Source organism: Syngnathus floridae, chromosome 4 (assembly GCF_059516105.1).
Source record: "Syngnathus floridae isolate MCC-2025c chromosome 4, RoL_Sflo_1.0, whole genome shotgun sequence".
NCBI lineage: Eukaryota > Metazoa > Chordata > Actinopteri > Syngnathiformes > Syngnathidae > Syngnathus > Syngnathus floridae.
In genome coordinates this window covers 14,359,253-14,372,500 of record NC_142416.1, presented here as the reverse complement: position 1 = coordinate 14,372,500, position 13,248 = coordinate 14,359,253, and the positions used below count along the sequence as shown (strand labels likewise).

General features: G+C 41.8%; 1 protein-coding gene across 3 annotated transcripts in view; it reads left to right on the top strand.

Annotated features, from left to right (window-relative positions):
* The window catches only part of ndst3 (N-deacetylase/N-sulfotransferase (heparan glucosaminyl) 3), a 36,523-nt gene that overhangs the window by 1,408 nt on the left and 21,867 nt on the right, over window positions 1-13,248 (top strand). For 2 of the 3 annotated variants that reach the window (XM_088372952.1, XM_088372954.1), the window contains exons 2-4: window positions 1,039-2,241; window positions 10,802-10,889; window positions 12,210-12,364. In XM_088372952.1, coding sequence (XP_088229078.1) covers window positions 1,243-2,241; window positions 10,802-10,889; window positions 12,210-12,364 — 1,242 coding nt within the window. In that variant the 5' untranslated portion in view covers window positions 1,039-1,242. Of the gene's footprint in view, window positions 1-349; window positions 498-1,038; window positions 2,242-10,801; window positions 10,890-12,209; window positions 12,365-13,248 lie in introns of those variants that run through there. The other variant, XM_088372953.1, reaches the window with a different exon arrangement.

Sequence of the window (13,248 nt, the reverse complement as noted above, 5' to 3'; positions counted from 1 at the left end):
TCTCTCTGGCTCCCGGCACATACATTAAGATGCTAATCCTTTTTTGTCTCTTTCTATAATTCAGTGCATTTTGTAAACCCTGCCCCCGCCCCTTTTTGTCTATGCTTCTTGTCTCTGTTTCTCAATTTCTTTCCATTTTTCCCCACTGTCATGGGCTACCCTCAGATTAACGCTCCTGGCGAAAAGAGTCCAACTCTAATTTTGTGGTACTTTAGATGATTAGGTTCAGAAATAGGACACAAGTGCACAGAGTTTGCTTCAATTAGCGGGAATCTCTGCAGAGCTTTATGGGACTGATTAGTTGTGCTCGGGTCCACCTCCCCACATATTAACACACGACAGCTGTTGTTTATTAAGTTCAGTTTTTGCTGCCGCGTCACGTGTGTGCATGTGTTGGGTAAGCCCTGACTCAGGGTTGCAGTCGTTTTCGGACATGTGTACATACCAGCTGTGCCTTTTATTGGTAATAATCGGGAAAAAAAAAACTCACACATTATGTAAGTAGAAATTCTGATTTGTCTCTTCTGCTTAAAAAAAAAGTACAGATTGACATGTAAAAGTAAAAATGACTCAATTATTTACAAGACATTTTTTGGTCACTTGGCTCAACAGAAGTAAAATGTTTGTTCTGTTTGTGTTTCAGATATAAGCAAATTTATTGAAATTAATTAGAATCATAAAGCAAATCTTGCTTCTCAGAATCTGTCGTGTCATCGACTTAGACGTTTCCTGTTTCAGACTCCACCATGTTGCTGCTTCTTTCCACCTTATAAGAGCAATCAATCAATCAGTCAATCACGATCTGACTTAAGTGTTGTTATGGCGGAGGTTGAAAAAATAATTAACCTATTTTGACGAAGTAAGAAATAGAACATTTTCAGATATGAGGCATATAAGTAAAAATTCATCAGAAGAAAGAATTCGCGAGTAAAGAATAGAGACTCGTAAATCCAGCAACAAAGTATTTGATTACTTGCAATCACTGCCAGTGGTGGAAAATGTGTACCGCTCAAGCTTACCATTCACTCCTTTTCACAGATCTTGATCCCTCCCGGCTGCCCATGTGAAGACTGGAACTTCCCCACTGCTCCTTTTCAAAAATGATTTGTGTGCCTCGACCCCCAGCCCCACCACCGTCTCCACCTGCCATGGTCACTTGATGCACCCCTGAGTGGCTTTGCTCTCCCATTCCGACTCGACCAAGCGCTCCCTCCAAAACAGACGTCCGCCGGCCGCGACGCCATGACGGTGGCCGTGCGATTCCGCCGCCACTTACGGCGGCTCCTCCTCCTGCTGGCTTCCTGCTGTCTCCTCTCCTTGCTCCTGTCTGCCTACTTCCTCTTCACCAACTCCTCACCTTCCATGCAAATAGGACAATCCTCCGAGCCCGCTTGCTCCCAGCCCCTCTCCATGTTCCCGTATCGCCAACTCCCGTACCCGTACCCTCCGAATCCACCTCACACGCACGTCCACACTGACCCGGTGGTGCTGGTTCTTGTGGAGTCCCAGTACTCTCAGCTGGGTCAGGACATTGTGGCTATATTGGAGTCCGCGCACTTCAAGTTCCGCATGGAGATAGCCTCAGGGAAGGGTGACCTCCCGCCTTTGACGGACAAGGGCCGCGGACGATATTCGCTCATCATTTATGAGAATCTCCTCAAGTATGCACATGCAGACACATGGAACAGACAGCTGTTGCATCAGTACTGCAGCGAGTTCAGAGTGGGCATCATCGGCTTCTACCGCTCCACCGACACCTCCCCTCCTCTTCTCAAACTTAGAAACTTCCCGCTAGTGCTCAGGACCAATCAGGCCCTTTGGGACTGCTGCGTCGTGTCCTCCTCTCCAATCCTCAGCCTAACCAAACCCGGCACGGACCGTGGGGCCTTACCCGGCGAGGACTGGACCTCTTTTTCCTCCAATCACTCCACATACCAAGCTGTGCTCCATGCCCGGGCCAAGGACGCAGCAGGGGCGGGCAGCGGTGACAATCCCAGGCCCGGCTTCAGCCTGGGCCTGCAGGCCACTGTTGTGCAGGACATGGGGCTCTTCGATGGGGTGAGGAGGGTGTTCTTTGGCCAGGGCCTGAACTACTGGCTCCATAGACTCATCTTAGTGGACACCATCTCCTACCTCACTGACAGGAAGCTTACTTTGGGTCTGGACCGGCACATTCTGGTGGATATCGATGATATTTTTGTGGGAAAGGAAGGCACCCGCATGAACGTCAAGGATGTGAAGGTATTTCGGGGGGGCAGGGGTGATGGGTGAATAAATCATTCTGCTACAGAATAGTAACTAATGGCTGCACAGTGCTGGCAAATATAAGAAATATGAAGGTGTTGCCCTGGAAATCTCAAACCCTCAGCAAAATACTTGACGGGTCATATATTGTTGTGCGTTGCGTGTTTGTGGGCAGGCAGTGTGAAACGTTTTAGGCTACGGCGAGAGAGTAATTATGTTTAATGGGACTTTACAGGCCATTTATGTGGACAAAGACACAGAGTGAAAGAGGCTTAGAGGTGGGGTGAGAGTGAGCGAGTGAATAAGCAAGTGGAAAGATGAATGGCTCCTATTCCTCTTTTCCCACGTTCCTCCGCTTAGGAAAACTAAAGGATAGGCAACCTCTCAAGGCAGCTATTGTTTCAAAGCACACGCTCGCTTGAATAGCCACACTCGGACTACGTATGTATACAAAGTCATGCGCCTCCTCATATGGACGATTAGAGTAATTATGCTTGTTCGTTGCAATATTGGAAAAAAACACTTCAAATTTTGACCTACATTGTTTTCATAGTCGTTTCACAATTGTAGTGCAGAAACGCTAATAGCTAATTTGTTTTCCCTGCTGGAATAATACTTCAATGTCAATGAAGATGTTTAGTTGTGGGAAAAAGATTGGGGACTTCATCAATTATATCTCACTAATATAATATAATACAATATAATATAATTATTTGTTTTTATTATGTATTATATTCTAAATAGAACATATGTATATAAATTTAAATATACTCATATAAATTAAATTACTCTTAATTAGGCAGCAAGGACATAGTCTGCATGTTCTCCCCATGCTTGCATGTTGTTTTTTGTGTCCAAAGAAGAAAAAAATAATATTTGGCTCATATAGGCTCTGATCTGTTGGCTATACAATACTCCAACTTTTTTCATCATCATTCTTTTAGTTGAGTTAAAGAAGAAAGATTTTGTTTGTTGACACAATTGCAAACAGTTTTCAGGTATTCAATCTTCTGTCCAAATTAACAAATAGAAATCAAACTTCATTTTCAACTTGGGCAATTTGTTCTGTATGATTTTTGTTCCAAAATGGTCAGACCTACGTAGGTATGGCTACTCTGTGTTGTCAATTTTGCAACCTTGTGTTGTATCTAGCTACCTATCCAACTTTCCAACCTAATATTTTTTCAAAAAAATGCAATGAGCATACATAGCATCTCAAAACGTTTTGGGCTTTATCAGTAAGGAGTTTACCTCTATGTGCCCAGATTGTGAATGAATGGTGCTTATATAGAAGCAAAAAGTCTGTTTTCTGAATAACACCCCTTTAATATTAGAGGAAAAAAAAGTCTAACCACCATTTGCATAATTTTGCCTTTTCTTTCATTTAGATTGAGAATAATGCCTTTCCAGTTCTAATGTTCTCCTAATGTGATCAGACCCAATTAGTGGTGTATGTATTGACGCTGAGATACATTCCAATTCTTGTGTGTACATACAGGCATGTTTCAATCTGTGACATTTAGAATAGAATGCCACTTTCCATCAATGCCTGACAAAAAAGGTCCCACCTGTCCATGGCTGAGATGTGAAGCATGTGGCGGTTGAAAAAACAGAAAAAACACCTAATACGCAGTGAAGTGGAGAGGAATTCCTCGCTTGAATACGAAAAGGATGCTTATAACAAAAAGGATAAAAGAGTTTACTCTGTTACACACACACGCACACACACACACACACACGCACACACACACACACAAATTGGGCAGCCACGCTCCCGCTAGTATGAATTTTCATTTTAAGTCAGGCTGACTCCTCAGCTTTGTCACATAAATATACATGAGGATGAACTGGTGGTGAAACACAACGACCGGGAAGCGCGGAGGGGGAGGTCAAGAGACGTACAGACAGTGGCACAAAAAGACAGAGCCGTTCCATCCCCAACACACACGCACGGCTGCCACATTTGCTCCTTCAGGATAGCAGGAAATCACAGAGAGGAAAACGGGAAGAAAGGAAGGAGGAGGGGAGGGTGCGTGGCGCCAAGGGGGGAGAGCTTGCAACAAACTTCCTCATTTCACAGAGACAAAATGCTGAGGGGAAATGAGGAAGCGGAGGGGAGGTGGAGGAAGAGAAATATGTTGATGAGAAGCAAAGCTTTCTCCTCCCGTAAATAGGTGATGAAGGTTGAACAAGGTGACAATAGTGATCATTCTGTACTGCGTGCCGTAATTATTTCTCATTTCTTGATTTATTCAATACAGTGCTTCATCACAATCTATTCTGGGATGCTGTTAAACTCATTTTTCTTCCATGTTATTAAATGTAACTATAGCAACTAAAGGTCATTAAATGAGGCTCAAAGTTTAACATAGTAAAATATTTATTATCTCGAAATACTTTTTCTGTACTTAAATTGCACTATAAATTACTCGAACATGCAAAAAATATATAAAAATTAGTTAAATATGAGTGCGTCAAACCAATGAAAGCACCTTTAAAAACTTTACAGATCATGCAACTCATGCAAGTACGTGTAAAAATAAGCTAACCACTATATCAAACATAGTTTCTAGTTAAGAGACTATACTTGGTTGATGGGTTTTCTCTAAGGGATGCTATTTTATATTGGATGCTAGTAATACAAAACATGTTGGTGAGTTAAAGTTTCTGTTTTGCTGCAAATCAAAAACCGCCTGCCTTTGAATTCCTATTTAAAGCACCAAATGTACTAACTCCCTCAAAACCAGTCTGTATGTTAACCTGCATCAAATGATGAAGTATTATGGAGGAGTCAGGCCTCTTCTTTTTCTCCTCTTTTATTCTCCAACATAGAAGAAGCATGAAGAGTGAGGAGGACCAATTAAAATGCCACCCTCTTTCTCTCACCACTCTTCATTAGTCTCACCCCACGAGTTCATCTGGTGACAAAAAAATGACACACAGCCTTCCTGGCTACACACATTCACACAACGACACACACCTTTATTTCCTCCATTAAAAATGATTCACAGGGAGGCAGCTAGCGGATGACATTTCTCAAAATGAGCGATGATGCCAGTCAAAAAGTGCCATCAATGATCCGAGCGTGCCGCTCTCGTGTTTTTTTCTAATTTGTTCCTTTGTCCCTCTTGTCATCAAGGAGGTGTCCCATTCTCGTTTTCCTCCTCACTCAACCGCCCCCCCGCTGCCCTGCCAAGTCATTGATCACTATCTGCGGCCTCTTAATATTCTCCTCCTCACTCTTTTGCTCACAACGCGCTCTTTGGACTAAAGCATTTAGACGAGACCTTTTAAAGGCGGGTCTCGGCTTCGGTAAAAAACAGTGTCACTGCACATTCTTCTTCTTTGAATGTTATTTATTGTGATGTTTGTACAAGTTAAACACGAGATGGACTGTAGGGATGTTGGAAGAAATCTTTCCCATGTTTGTGTTGTGTCGGCTGTGCCTTGAACAGCTCAAATTGTAAGATACTTTTAAAGAAAGGGAATTTCCCAGGGTTCACGCATTTAGCGATTCATTTATTTAGTCCTCAGGTGCACAGGTTTTCTTATAAATGAACATTTAGGCCCAAAATCATATCTTGTTTGGCATATTTTATATAAGATAAAAAGAGTATACTATAGAAACTAACCCAATCCAAGAGATGTCTGAAAAAAAGATTCTTCATCATTTTCAGGGATTTGAATCTTTTTGAAAACATGTAAATATAAGGCTTTATTTTCATTAACGGTGCATCGGCACCACGGTGCAAAGGCTGACGTATGCTGATTTTCATATCAGTGCAATTTGGCATTTGCCAGTTTGTCAGACGATGTTGAGGAGCAGCGAGGTTATGTCCTTGGAGATGTACCAGGCAGAGCGATAATTTGGCAGCAGAAAAGTCTGTCTGAATTATGCCTGTTCACACCACGTCTAAAAGGTAGCACGGCTAGTTTAATGTAATTTTGGTCAATTTGATTGGCGCACAGGCAGACAGATTGTGAGGTCTGCAGACATGTGTTTTGGATGTAGTTCATTAATGAAATGTGAACAGCAGGCACCTTCTGAATCATTGTATTATGTTTTTAAAATCATCCCACTGGGTGGCAGACTCATAGTTGTGCACAGTGAAGATTTTTTAGTGGTGGCCCCCAATTGTCCACTTGATGGTGAAGATGTGTTTCTTTTGCTTTGATTGGCTATGATTGAACTCAGACAGTGGAACCGACGGTCTGAGTTATTCTGTGAAATTACTCAAATTGCATCTAAAGCTAGACAAAGAAGTATTTTATTTAACCTTGATTTAACTAGATAGGTCAGTTGAGAAACACGTCTCATTTACATCACTTCAAAATGCAAAAAGCTGCATAGAAAATTGATAGATAGTTGACATGAGGACAGAATCCTACTGATTTCTGAGAGCACAGATGTTCACCGTAAGAAGTTGTCTTTGTCCTCATGTTCACTTTGGTTCTTGGTCTGACCTCAAATTGAAAGTTAAAGACAAGTCTTTGTACAATATGTTAATAGTCCTAACTTCAATCAAGGTTTTGGCTGAGCAGTCTGCTATTTATTGCACATTCCTACTTAGAGTTAATCTTTAGAGCTAATTAATATGATGCATATTTGCCACTTAAGTCTGCGGAATTGAGCTGACTCCATATCCATCTGTCACACAGCCAAAAGCATAGCGGAGTCGGAAAAGGAAGAGAAAATGCTATTAAGCATTTCAAAGTTATTTCTCATACAGGTCCAGATGATGTCATTTATGTCTTCCATGGCATCGTTAGTGGTGCTGATTTAAGCAAAAAATGTCATGTGAGAATAGTAAAAAAAACAACAACACAGTACAAAAAAAGGACACTTGTTGTCTTTTGGGAATGTGTGATTTAATGACAACAAACAACGGAACAACACAAACTTGTTTTTGTTGACTTCCCAATTTTTATTCCAGCTTCTTTGAAGTTGTTTGATTCATATCCATCCCAAGTACCTGCGATCCAAAAGCACTCGGAAACAGAGCGCTCTGTGAAACGATGAAATGTAAAGCAGACATTGGCTTTGAATTGAAGAGCAAAAGAGACAGAGAGCAAGAGAGCTATGTGGAGATTGGCATCAACTCGCTCATCAAATAGAGATGCCTGACCCACTTAAGTTTGCTGGTCTGGTGTTCGTATTACACGCATAGCTACACAAACAGGCTCACGCACTTGACAATCCATAGCAAGAATTAAATCTCATGCGCAGTAGTGATTTTCAATGGGGAAAAAAAAACATTGAAGCACAAACCACTTAAGAAAGCCTACATACTAGAAAAACATCATTCCTCTTTCTTATTGCCAAATGTGCTTTTATAGCCCCACCTAAGCCATTATACTAGCCACTACACAAATACGGTACATGCCGCATCTGTTTCGTACCGATACCATCGTGTTTCTGAATGAGCAGAGGATAACTAAGGAGGAAAAAGATGCACAGATTCAACATTTCTGAAGTACTTTGATTGCAATGAGCATATAAGAATGGTACTTTAGTCGTAGAAAAAAGTTGCGCGAACCAAACATAATGTGGTTGGAATTTTCGATAGACATTTAAATACTGTACATAATCTGCTGTTCAAAGTTCTTTAAAAGGTCACAGAGACACTAAACGACATTTGTATATCTTCTTCTGTTTCAATGTTTCTATCGATCAGTACTCCCCAAAAGAGAGAAACTCTTATGTATTGTTGGATCGAAGCATTGTTTTGCATTGGGCTGAATGTGATGACTTGAATAGAAAAATCTAAGGTTTTTAGAAGCATGACAGAATGAGGATATACTAGTGAAGTGGATGAAACCAGCTGTCCACATGTCAATTCCACCAACTACCTAGAACATCTCATTGGCACCTCTTACGACAAATGCACAGATACGAACAAAGCAAACTGGCATTGCTTCTGACACTGGCAATGTGATGCAGCTGTGGGATTGGGCACAGAGAGCAGGGCTATCGCTAACCGCTAATCCTCATGTGTGTTTACCTTCATCACTAGGATTGTCAATACCCAGCATACACCCACACACCCGCCGCAATCCACACTTCGGCTAAGCCAAGTGCAGCCTTCTCTCTTATGGCCTGTTTTATCGCCATGCTCAGCATCCAGGAGACAGATTGGCCCGGTATTGCTTCAAGGCCTCAGCTCAATGAGATTGGCTGCCGTTACCATCAGGAAAAAAAAAAAAAACAGCAGGGAATGACTTGATTGTTTCTCTGAGATTTTCAAAATGTGTTTGTGTTCAAGAAGTACGTCATGTTTAATTGCTGGGCGCAGTTCGTAGTCTTCCCCCGGGCCGCCTCGTAATGATCATCAGTTCTTCAGTTGAAAAAAAAAACCCAAACGCTTCTGTTTGATGGCAGCAAAGACCTAGTGTTTGCCTGATACATTTTCTTTTTGCAATGTTAACACATTTGGAGTATGAATACTTTGTGAAGGGTTTTCCCACATCTGAGGTAGAGCATTCTCGATATAGTATACACTGCATTGGACCAGCATAATTTAATAACCCTAAAGTTATCAACTTGAGTCCAGAAGAAACCCTCATGACATAACGGCAGATCATTGCTCACGTCTTTAACATATCTCATGTGACTTATAATAAGACCTCAGGGTTTTATGATTCTGCTACAGTTTTGTGATGACCGAGTGATTCTGAGGAGCACACCAAAGACACTTTATGGTGCTATTGACCAGAAAGTGTGCTGATGACTATACAAATGGAAGAAGAACATACTGTAGCAATGTAACATAAAAGAACAAAATGGCAAGTCATCTGTGCTAGGTGTTAATTTGAAGAAACAATCAGTAATACTACAAATGAAGAGTTGGTTATTCGCCATAAATCAAAATGTTAGTAGTACTCAAGCAGAAAGATGGATTGTGGTCCGTACATTTGTCAGGCGTTCAGGTACTTCAGCTTCCTCACACATTACAAAAATATGCAAGTGAGGTTTATTGAAAACTGTATGAATGGTTGTTTTGTATTCTGTTGGTGCCCCGTGATTGGCAGAAACCTGTCCAGGCCGTACCCCACCTCTCGCCCAAAGTCGACTGGGATAAGCTCCAGGTCACCTACGATCATAATGAAGAGAAAGAAGAAAATGAACGGATGAGTGCATGGTTTGAAACATAACCTGAATTTCGCCAATGTCTAAACCTGCCGTGTACAACATCCTAAATCACCCGTGTCCTTGTTTAGGCCTGACTGCATCAAATCCTTTTGCGATTTTTGTTCCTGTTTTACCGTATGTTAGGTTGCAGAATATAAATGATGTGTCGACACTAATACAGCGCACACTTGGACCAACTCCCACGCTAGCGCTCGCTCTTCCCGACATGTGCGTTAATAATGCATTTTGACCAAGTGCATCGATGAGAGTAGATTGAGTTAAAATGCAAAGCGTTTGACAACAAAGTTAATTTTGTTCCGAGTATTTGGTTGTGCGTGCGTGTGTGTGTGTGGGTGGGGGGGTGATGTAATGCATGTCATCACAGTGGAGACAAGGGATCAGATTAGGGCTGTGCACATCTGTCAGCATGCAGCCATCTTCAACACCATTAGATTAGCGCTAATGAAGATACTGCGCCTGTGTCTCTATATTTGTGTACACACACACACACACACACGCATGCACACAGAAAGAAACCCTGCTTGTGAGGGCATCCTCGCTCTCACATCAGTTGCTCATCTCATAAATCAGAAAAGGTTCCTAGGGATCGATTAAAAGCGGCCCGACAAACATTTTTAATAGAGACGTGGCGCTGAGCCCAACAAAACGACCCCGCAGCCTGAAATACGCACGGAATAATAAAAGTTTCATAAAAAATATTTATGGGCGCAAACAGCAAGAAGTGCAATGATAGCAAGAAGAAGGGCTGGTAGAGAATAGAGGGAGTTATAGAAAGAGGGAGAGCAAGAGAGAGAGAGAGAGAGAGAGAAGAGATATATCTTGCGTGCTGCTTCAGCCTTCCTTTTAAATTAGAACAAGGCCGTCTCCTGAGAATGTGACATTTGAGCAAACGATGGAGAGATGGAGTTTCAGATGAGTGTGCAAGGCTGCAGGTTCTCCGTAGTGGGAAGAAAGAAGGTGCGGCAAAGGAGGGATGGGTGGGACTGATGCAGGTTCACTTGCTAATGGATGGTGAAAAGTGACGAAGAGTGCAAGTGTGTATGTACAGTATGTGCGTGAGTGTGTGTGTGTGTGTGTGTGTCTTTAATGGGGGTTGGGTGAGGGGGTTATTAGCCGATCCTCTAGAGGCCTTTAATACATCGACCTTCATTAACTCGTGTTACTGCCTCTGTGTGTGTTTATCCGTGTGTGTCTGTGTGTAATGTTCTTTGGTTAACATTCATTACAGAGTTTTTGTTTAAAGGCCACTAATCTAATGAAGTCATTATAAAATGGAAGACAATCCTGATTTGAGTATTAACACATGACACTGAAGTGTGTTTAAGGACAGCACAAAACTGGACATTTGTATTGTTTTTTTTTTTCTGCATCTGTCCATCATATAACTGAGTCTAATCTGATTTACAGGCGCTTCTGGATACTCAAAGACAATTGCGAGCTCACATCTCCAACTTTACCTTCAACTTGGGCTTTTCTGGCAAATTCTATCACACAGGTAAGTAATATCTTTCATAGTCAGCATGTAAAATCGTAATGACACAAACGGCCATGTTGAGAAAAATGCAAATACAGTGCTGCAATGGGCGTTAATTAGGTTCTGCAGAAGTAAAATATTACGAGTGGCCTTGTGACGCCTCAGGGCTAGTGGATTGCGTTGGGTTACTGGGTGAGGGTGGTGTCCTCTCGACTGGGTGGACGTTTTTTTTTTTTTTTTTTTTTTTGCAGGTTCAAGGCCAAATGCACCTGATTGCCAATTTGGCGGATAAGCATAGAGAGACTGGATTCTGCTCTAATCATGCGCACCAAGGCACAAACTACCTTTTTGAACATGCCATCGTCAATGTGTCTGTGAAATGACATTTTCCAACACCATGCAGATTTATGCCCTGTTGAATTTGCCTTAGTCACAAAAATAGACCCTGAGACGACAATCATTCATATGTGACTATTATATCTATGTCCGTAGACACATCTGGTGCATTTATTTGCTTGATGTGAGGCCATTCACATTGATATAGCCTGTATTATTACATCAACTCCCTGGACAGTTCTTTCTTTTGTATCCCAGTCAAGTTCATTTATATAGCCATTAATCACAAAAGAGTCTCAAGGGTTTTCCTACTGGTGTTTAGGCGCTGCAAAGCTAGCCCCAACACATATCAGTCACACTACCTGGCCCATTACCTTTTCCTGTCCTGTCTTGTCCTATTCTACTGGTTAATTATCTTTTTTCCTCCTGGGTTTTGGATGATTCGAAAACCCTTGTCCTATATGTTTGGGTGACCCCAAACATTTGAACAGTGGTGTATTTTTGAGTTTATTACTGATATATCGCCTCACTTAACGCAGAAATTTCGACTGAATTTTCCTGCACAGTAGTCAAGATCTAAATCTTCTCATCCTGCCATATCTAATTGGGAAGAGAGATATCCAATCCTTTTTTTGATGCTATCTCGGTAATTTGGAGTATGAGAACCGGGGTATGCGAATGCGTGTTTGTGTGTGGGTCTGTAGCTTCAAGGCCATTCAACCTGCTAAGAGAGGCTGACTTTGAAATAGAAAACAGTTTAGATTTGAAAGGATTAGAACGGCAAACAAATATGATAGAGGACATTAGCATATCATCTATTGGGATGGCACCACATTTCATCAGTGTGGTATCTGCCATCCATCTGATTTTACAATGCACGCCTAAGAGAATCCTGCTGCTTGATGATGAACTCTAACCTTCGGCAACATGGAGTTGCATGTCGCAACATCTGTCACACTGCATCCTTTTATCCTTGTGTGTGTGTGTGTGTGTGCCCAAACATAGGTACCGTGGAGGAAGATGAGGGAGACGATTTACTGCTGAAGTACGTGGATGAGTTCTGGTGGTTTCCCCACATGTGGAGCCACATGCAGCCTCACCTCTTCCACAATGAGTCCTCACTGCTGGAGCAGATGGTGCTCAACAAGGAGTTTGCGTTGGTGAGATTGTTGTGCACACACATACACACATTTACACACACACACACTGCTTGGCACTGTCTATTCCCTTGTCTTTCTTTTCTTTCTTGCGTCCTTGAAATCACATTTGCTTTCTGAACCACCTCTGTGTAAAATAATTGCCATCTCATTGCCACAAAGCACCCGAAGGCAGAAAAATATATATTTCCACACATTAACACACACAGAAGCACACTTTTGTTCCTACAATTGTAAACTCAGACATGTTGCAGGATCAAGTTATAAATGTGAACAAAAGGTTTATTATGTGCTAGAAAGTACAGCAAGTTATATTATGTTGGGCAGAATGGCATTGGAAGGAGAAATATATTTTCATAATGAAAAATAGAGTGTTTAAAGAGTTTTCTGTTCCATCTATTGGAACAAAATTACCAGTGTTGAAAGTGGTGTGTGTTAACAAAAAAACAAAACATGTATTATTGTTTATTCATGCCAAGTGCAAGTCTGGTGCGTAGCATGGTCTAACTGTGCGAATGGGCGGGCTACAGCAAGTGTTGGCATTTTCGCATGCAGTTTAGTGCAATTAGAAACAGGCAGTTTGCGCTGTTGTGGGCATGAACACAGCCATATGAAGCGGCTTCTTTCACGTCCTTTAATTCACATTGTGAATGGTTGTCTGTCTCCAAATATGCCCTGTGATTGATTGGCGTCCAGTTCACACTGTCAGTCATGTTGCTCAAAATGTTGTTTCTTTGCACCTTGGGGCAGAAGGCTCCGTTGCCCCACACTGAAGAGAAAGGACACATAGGATCAATCATGTAATTTTTGGACAAAAACTTACTTAAGACACCTTCAAACCAAGCAATATTCATACTACTACTCAGCATTGAATACAAAATATGTCA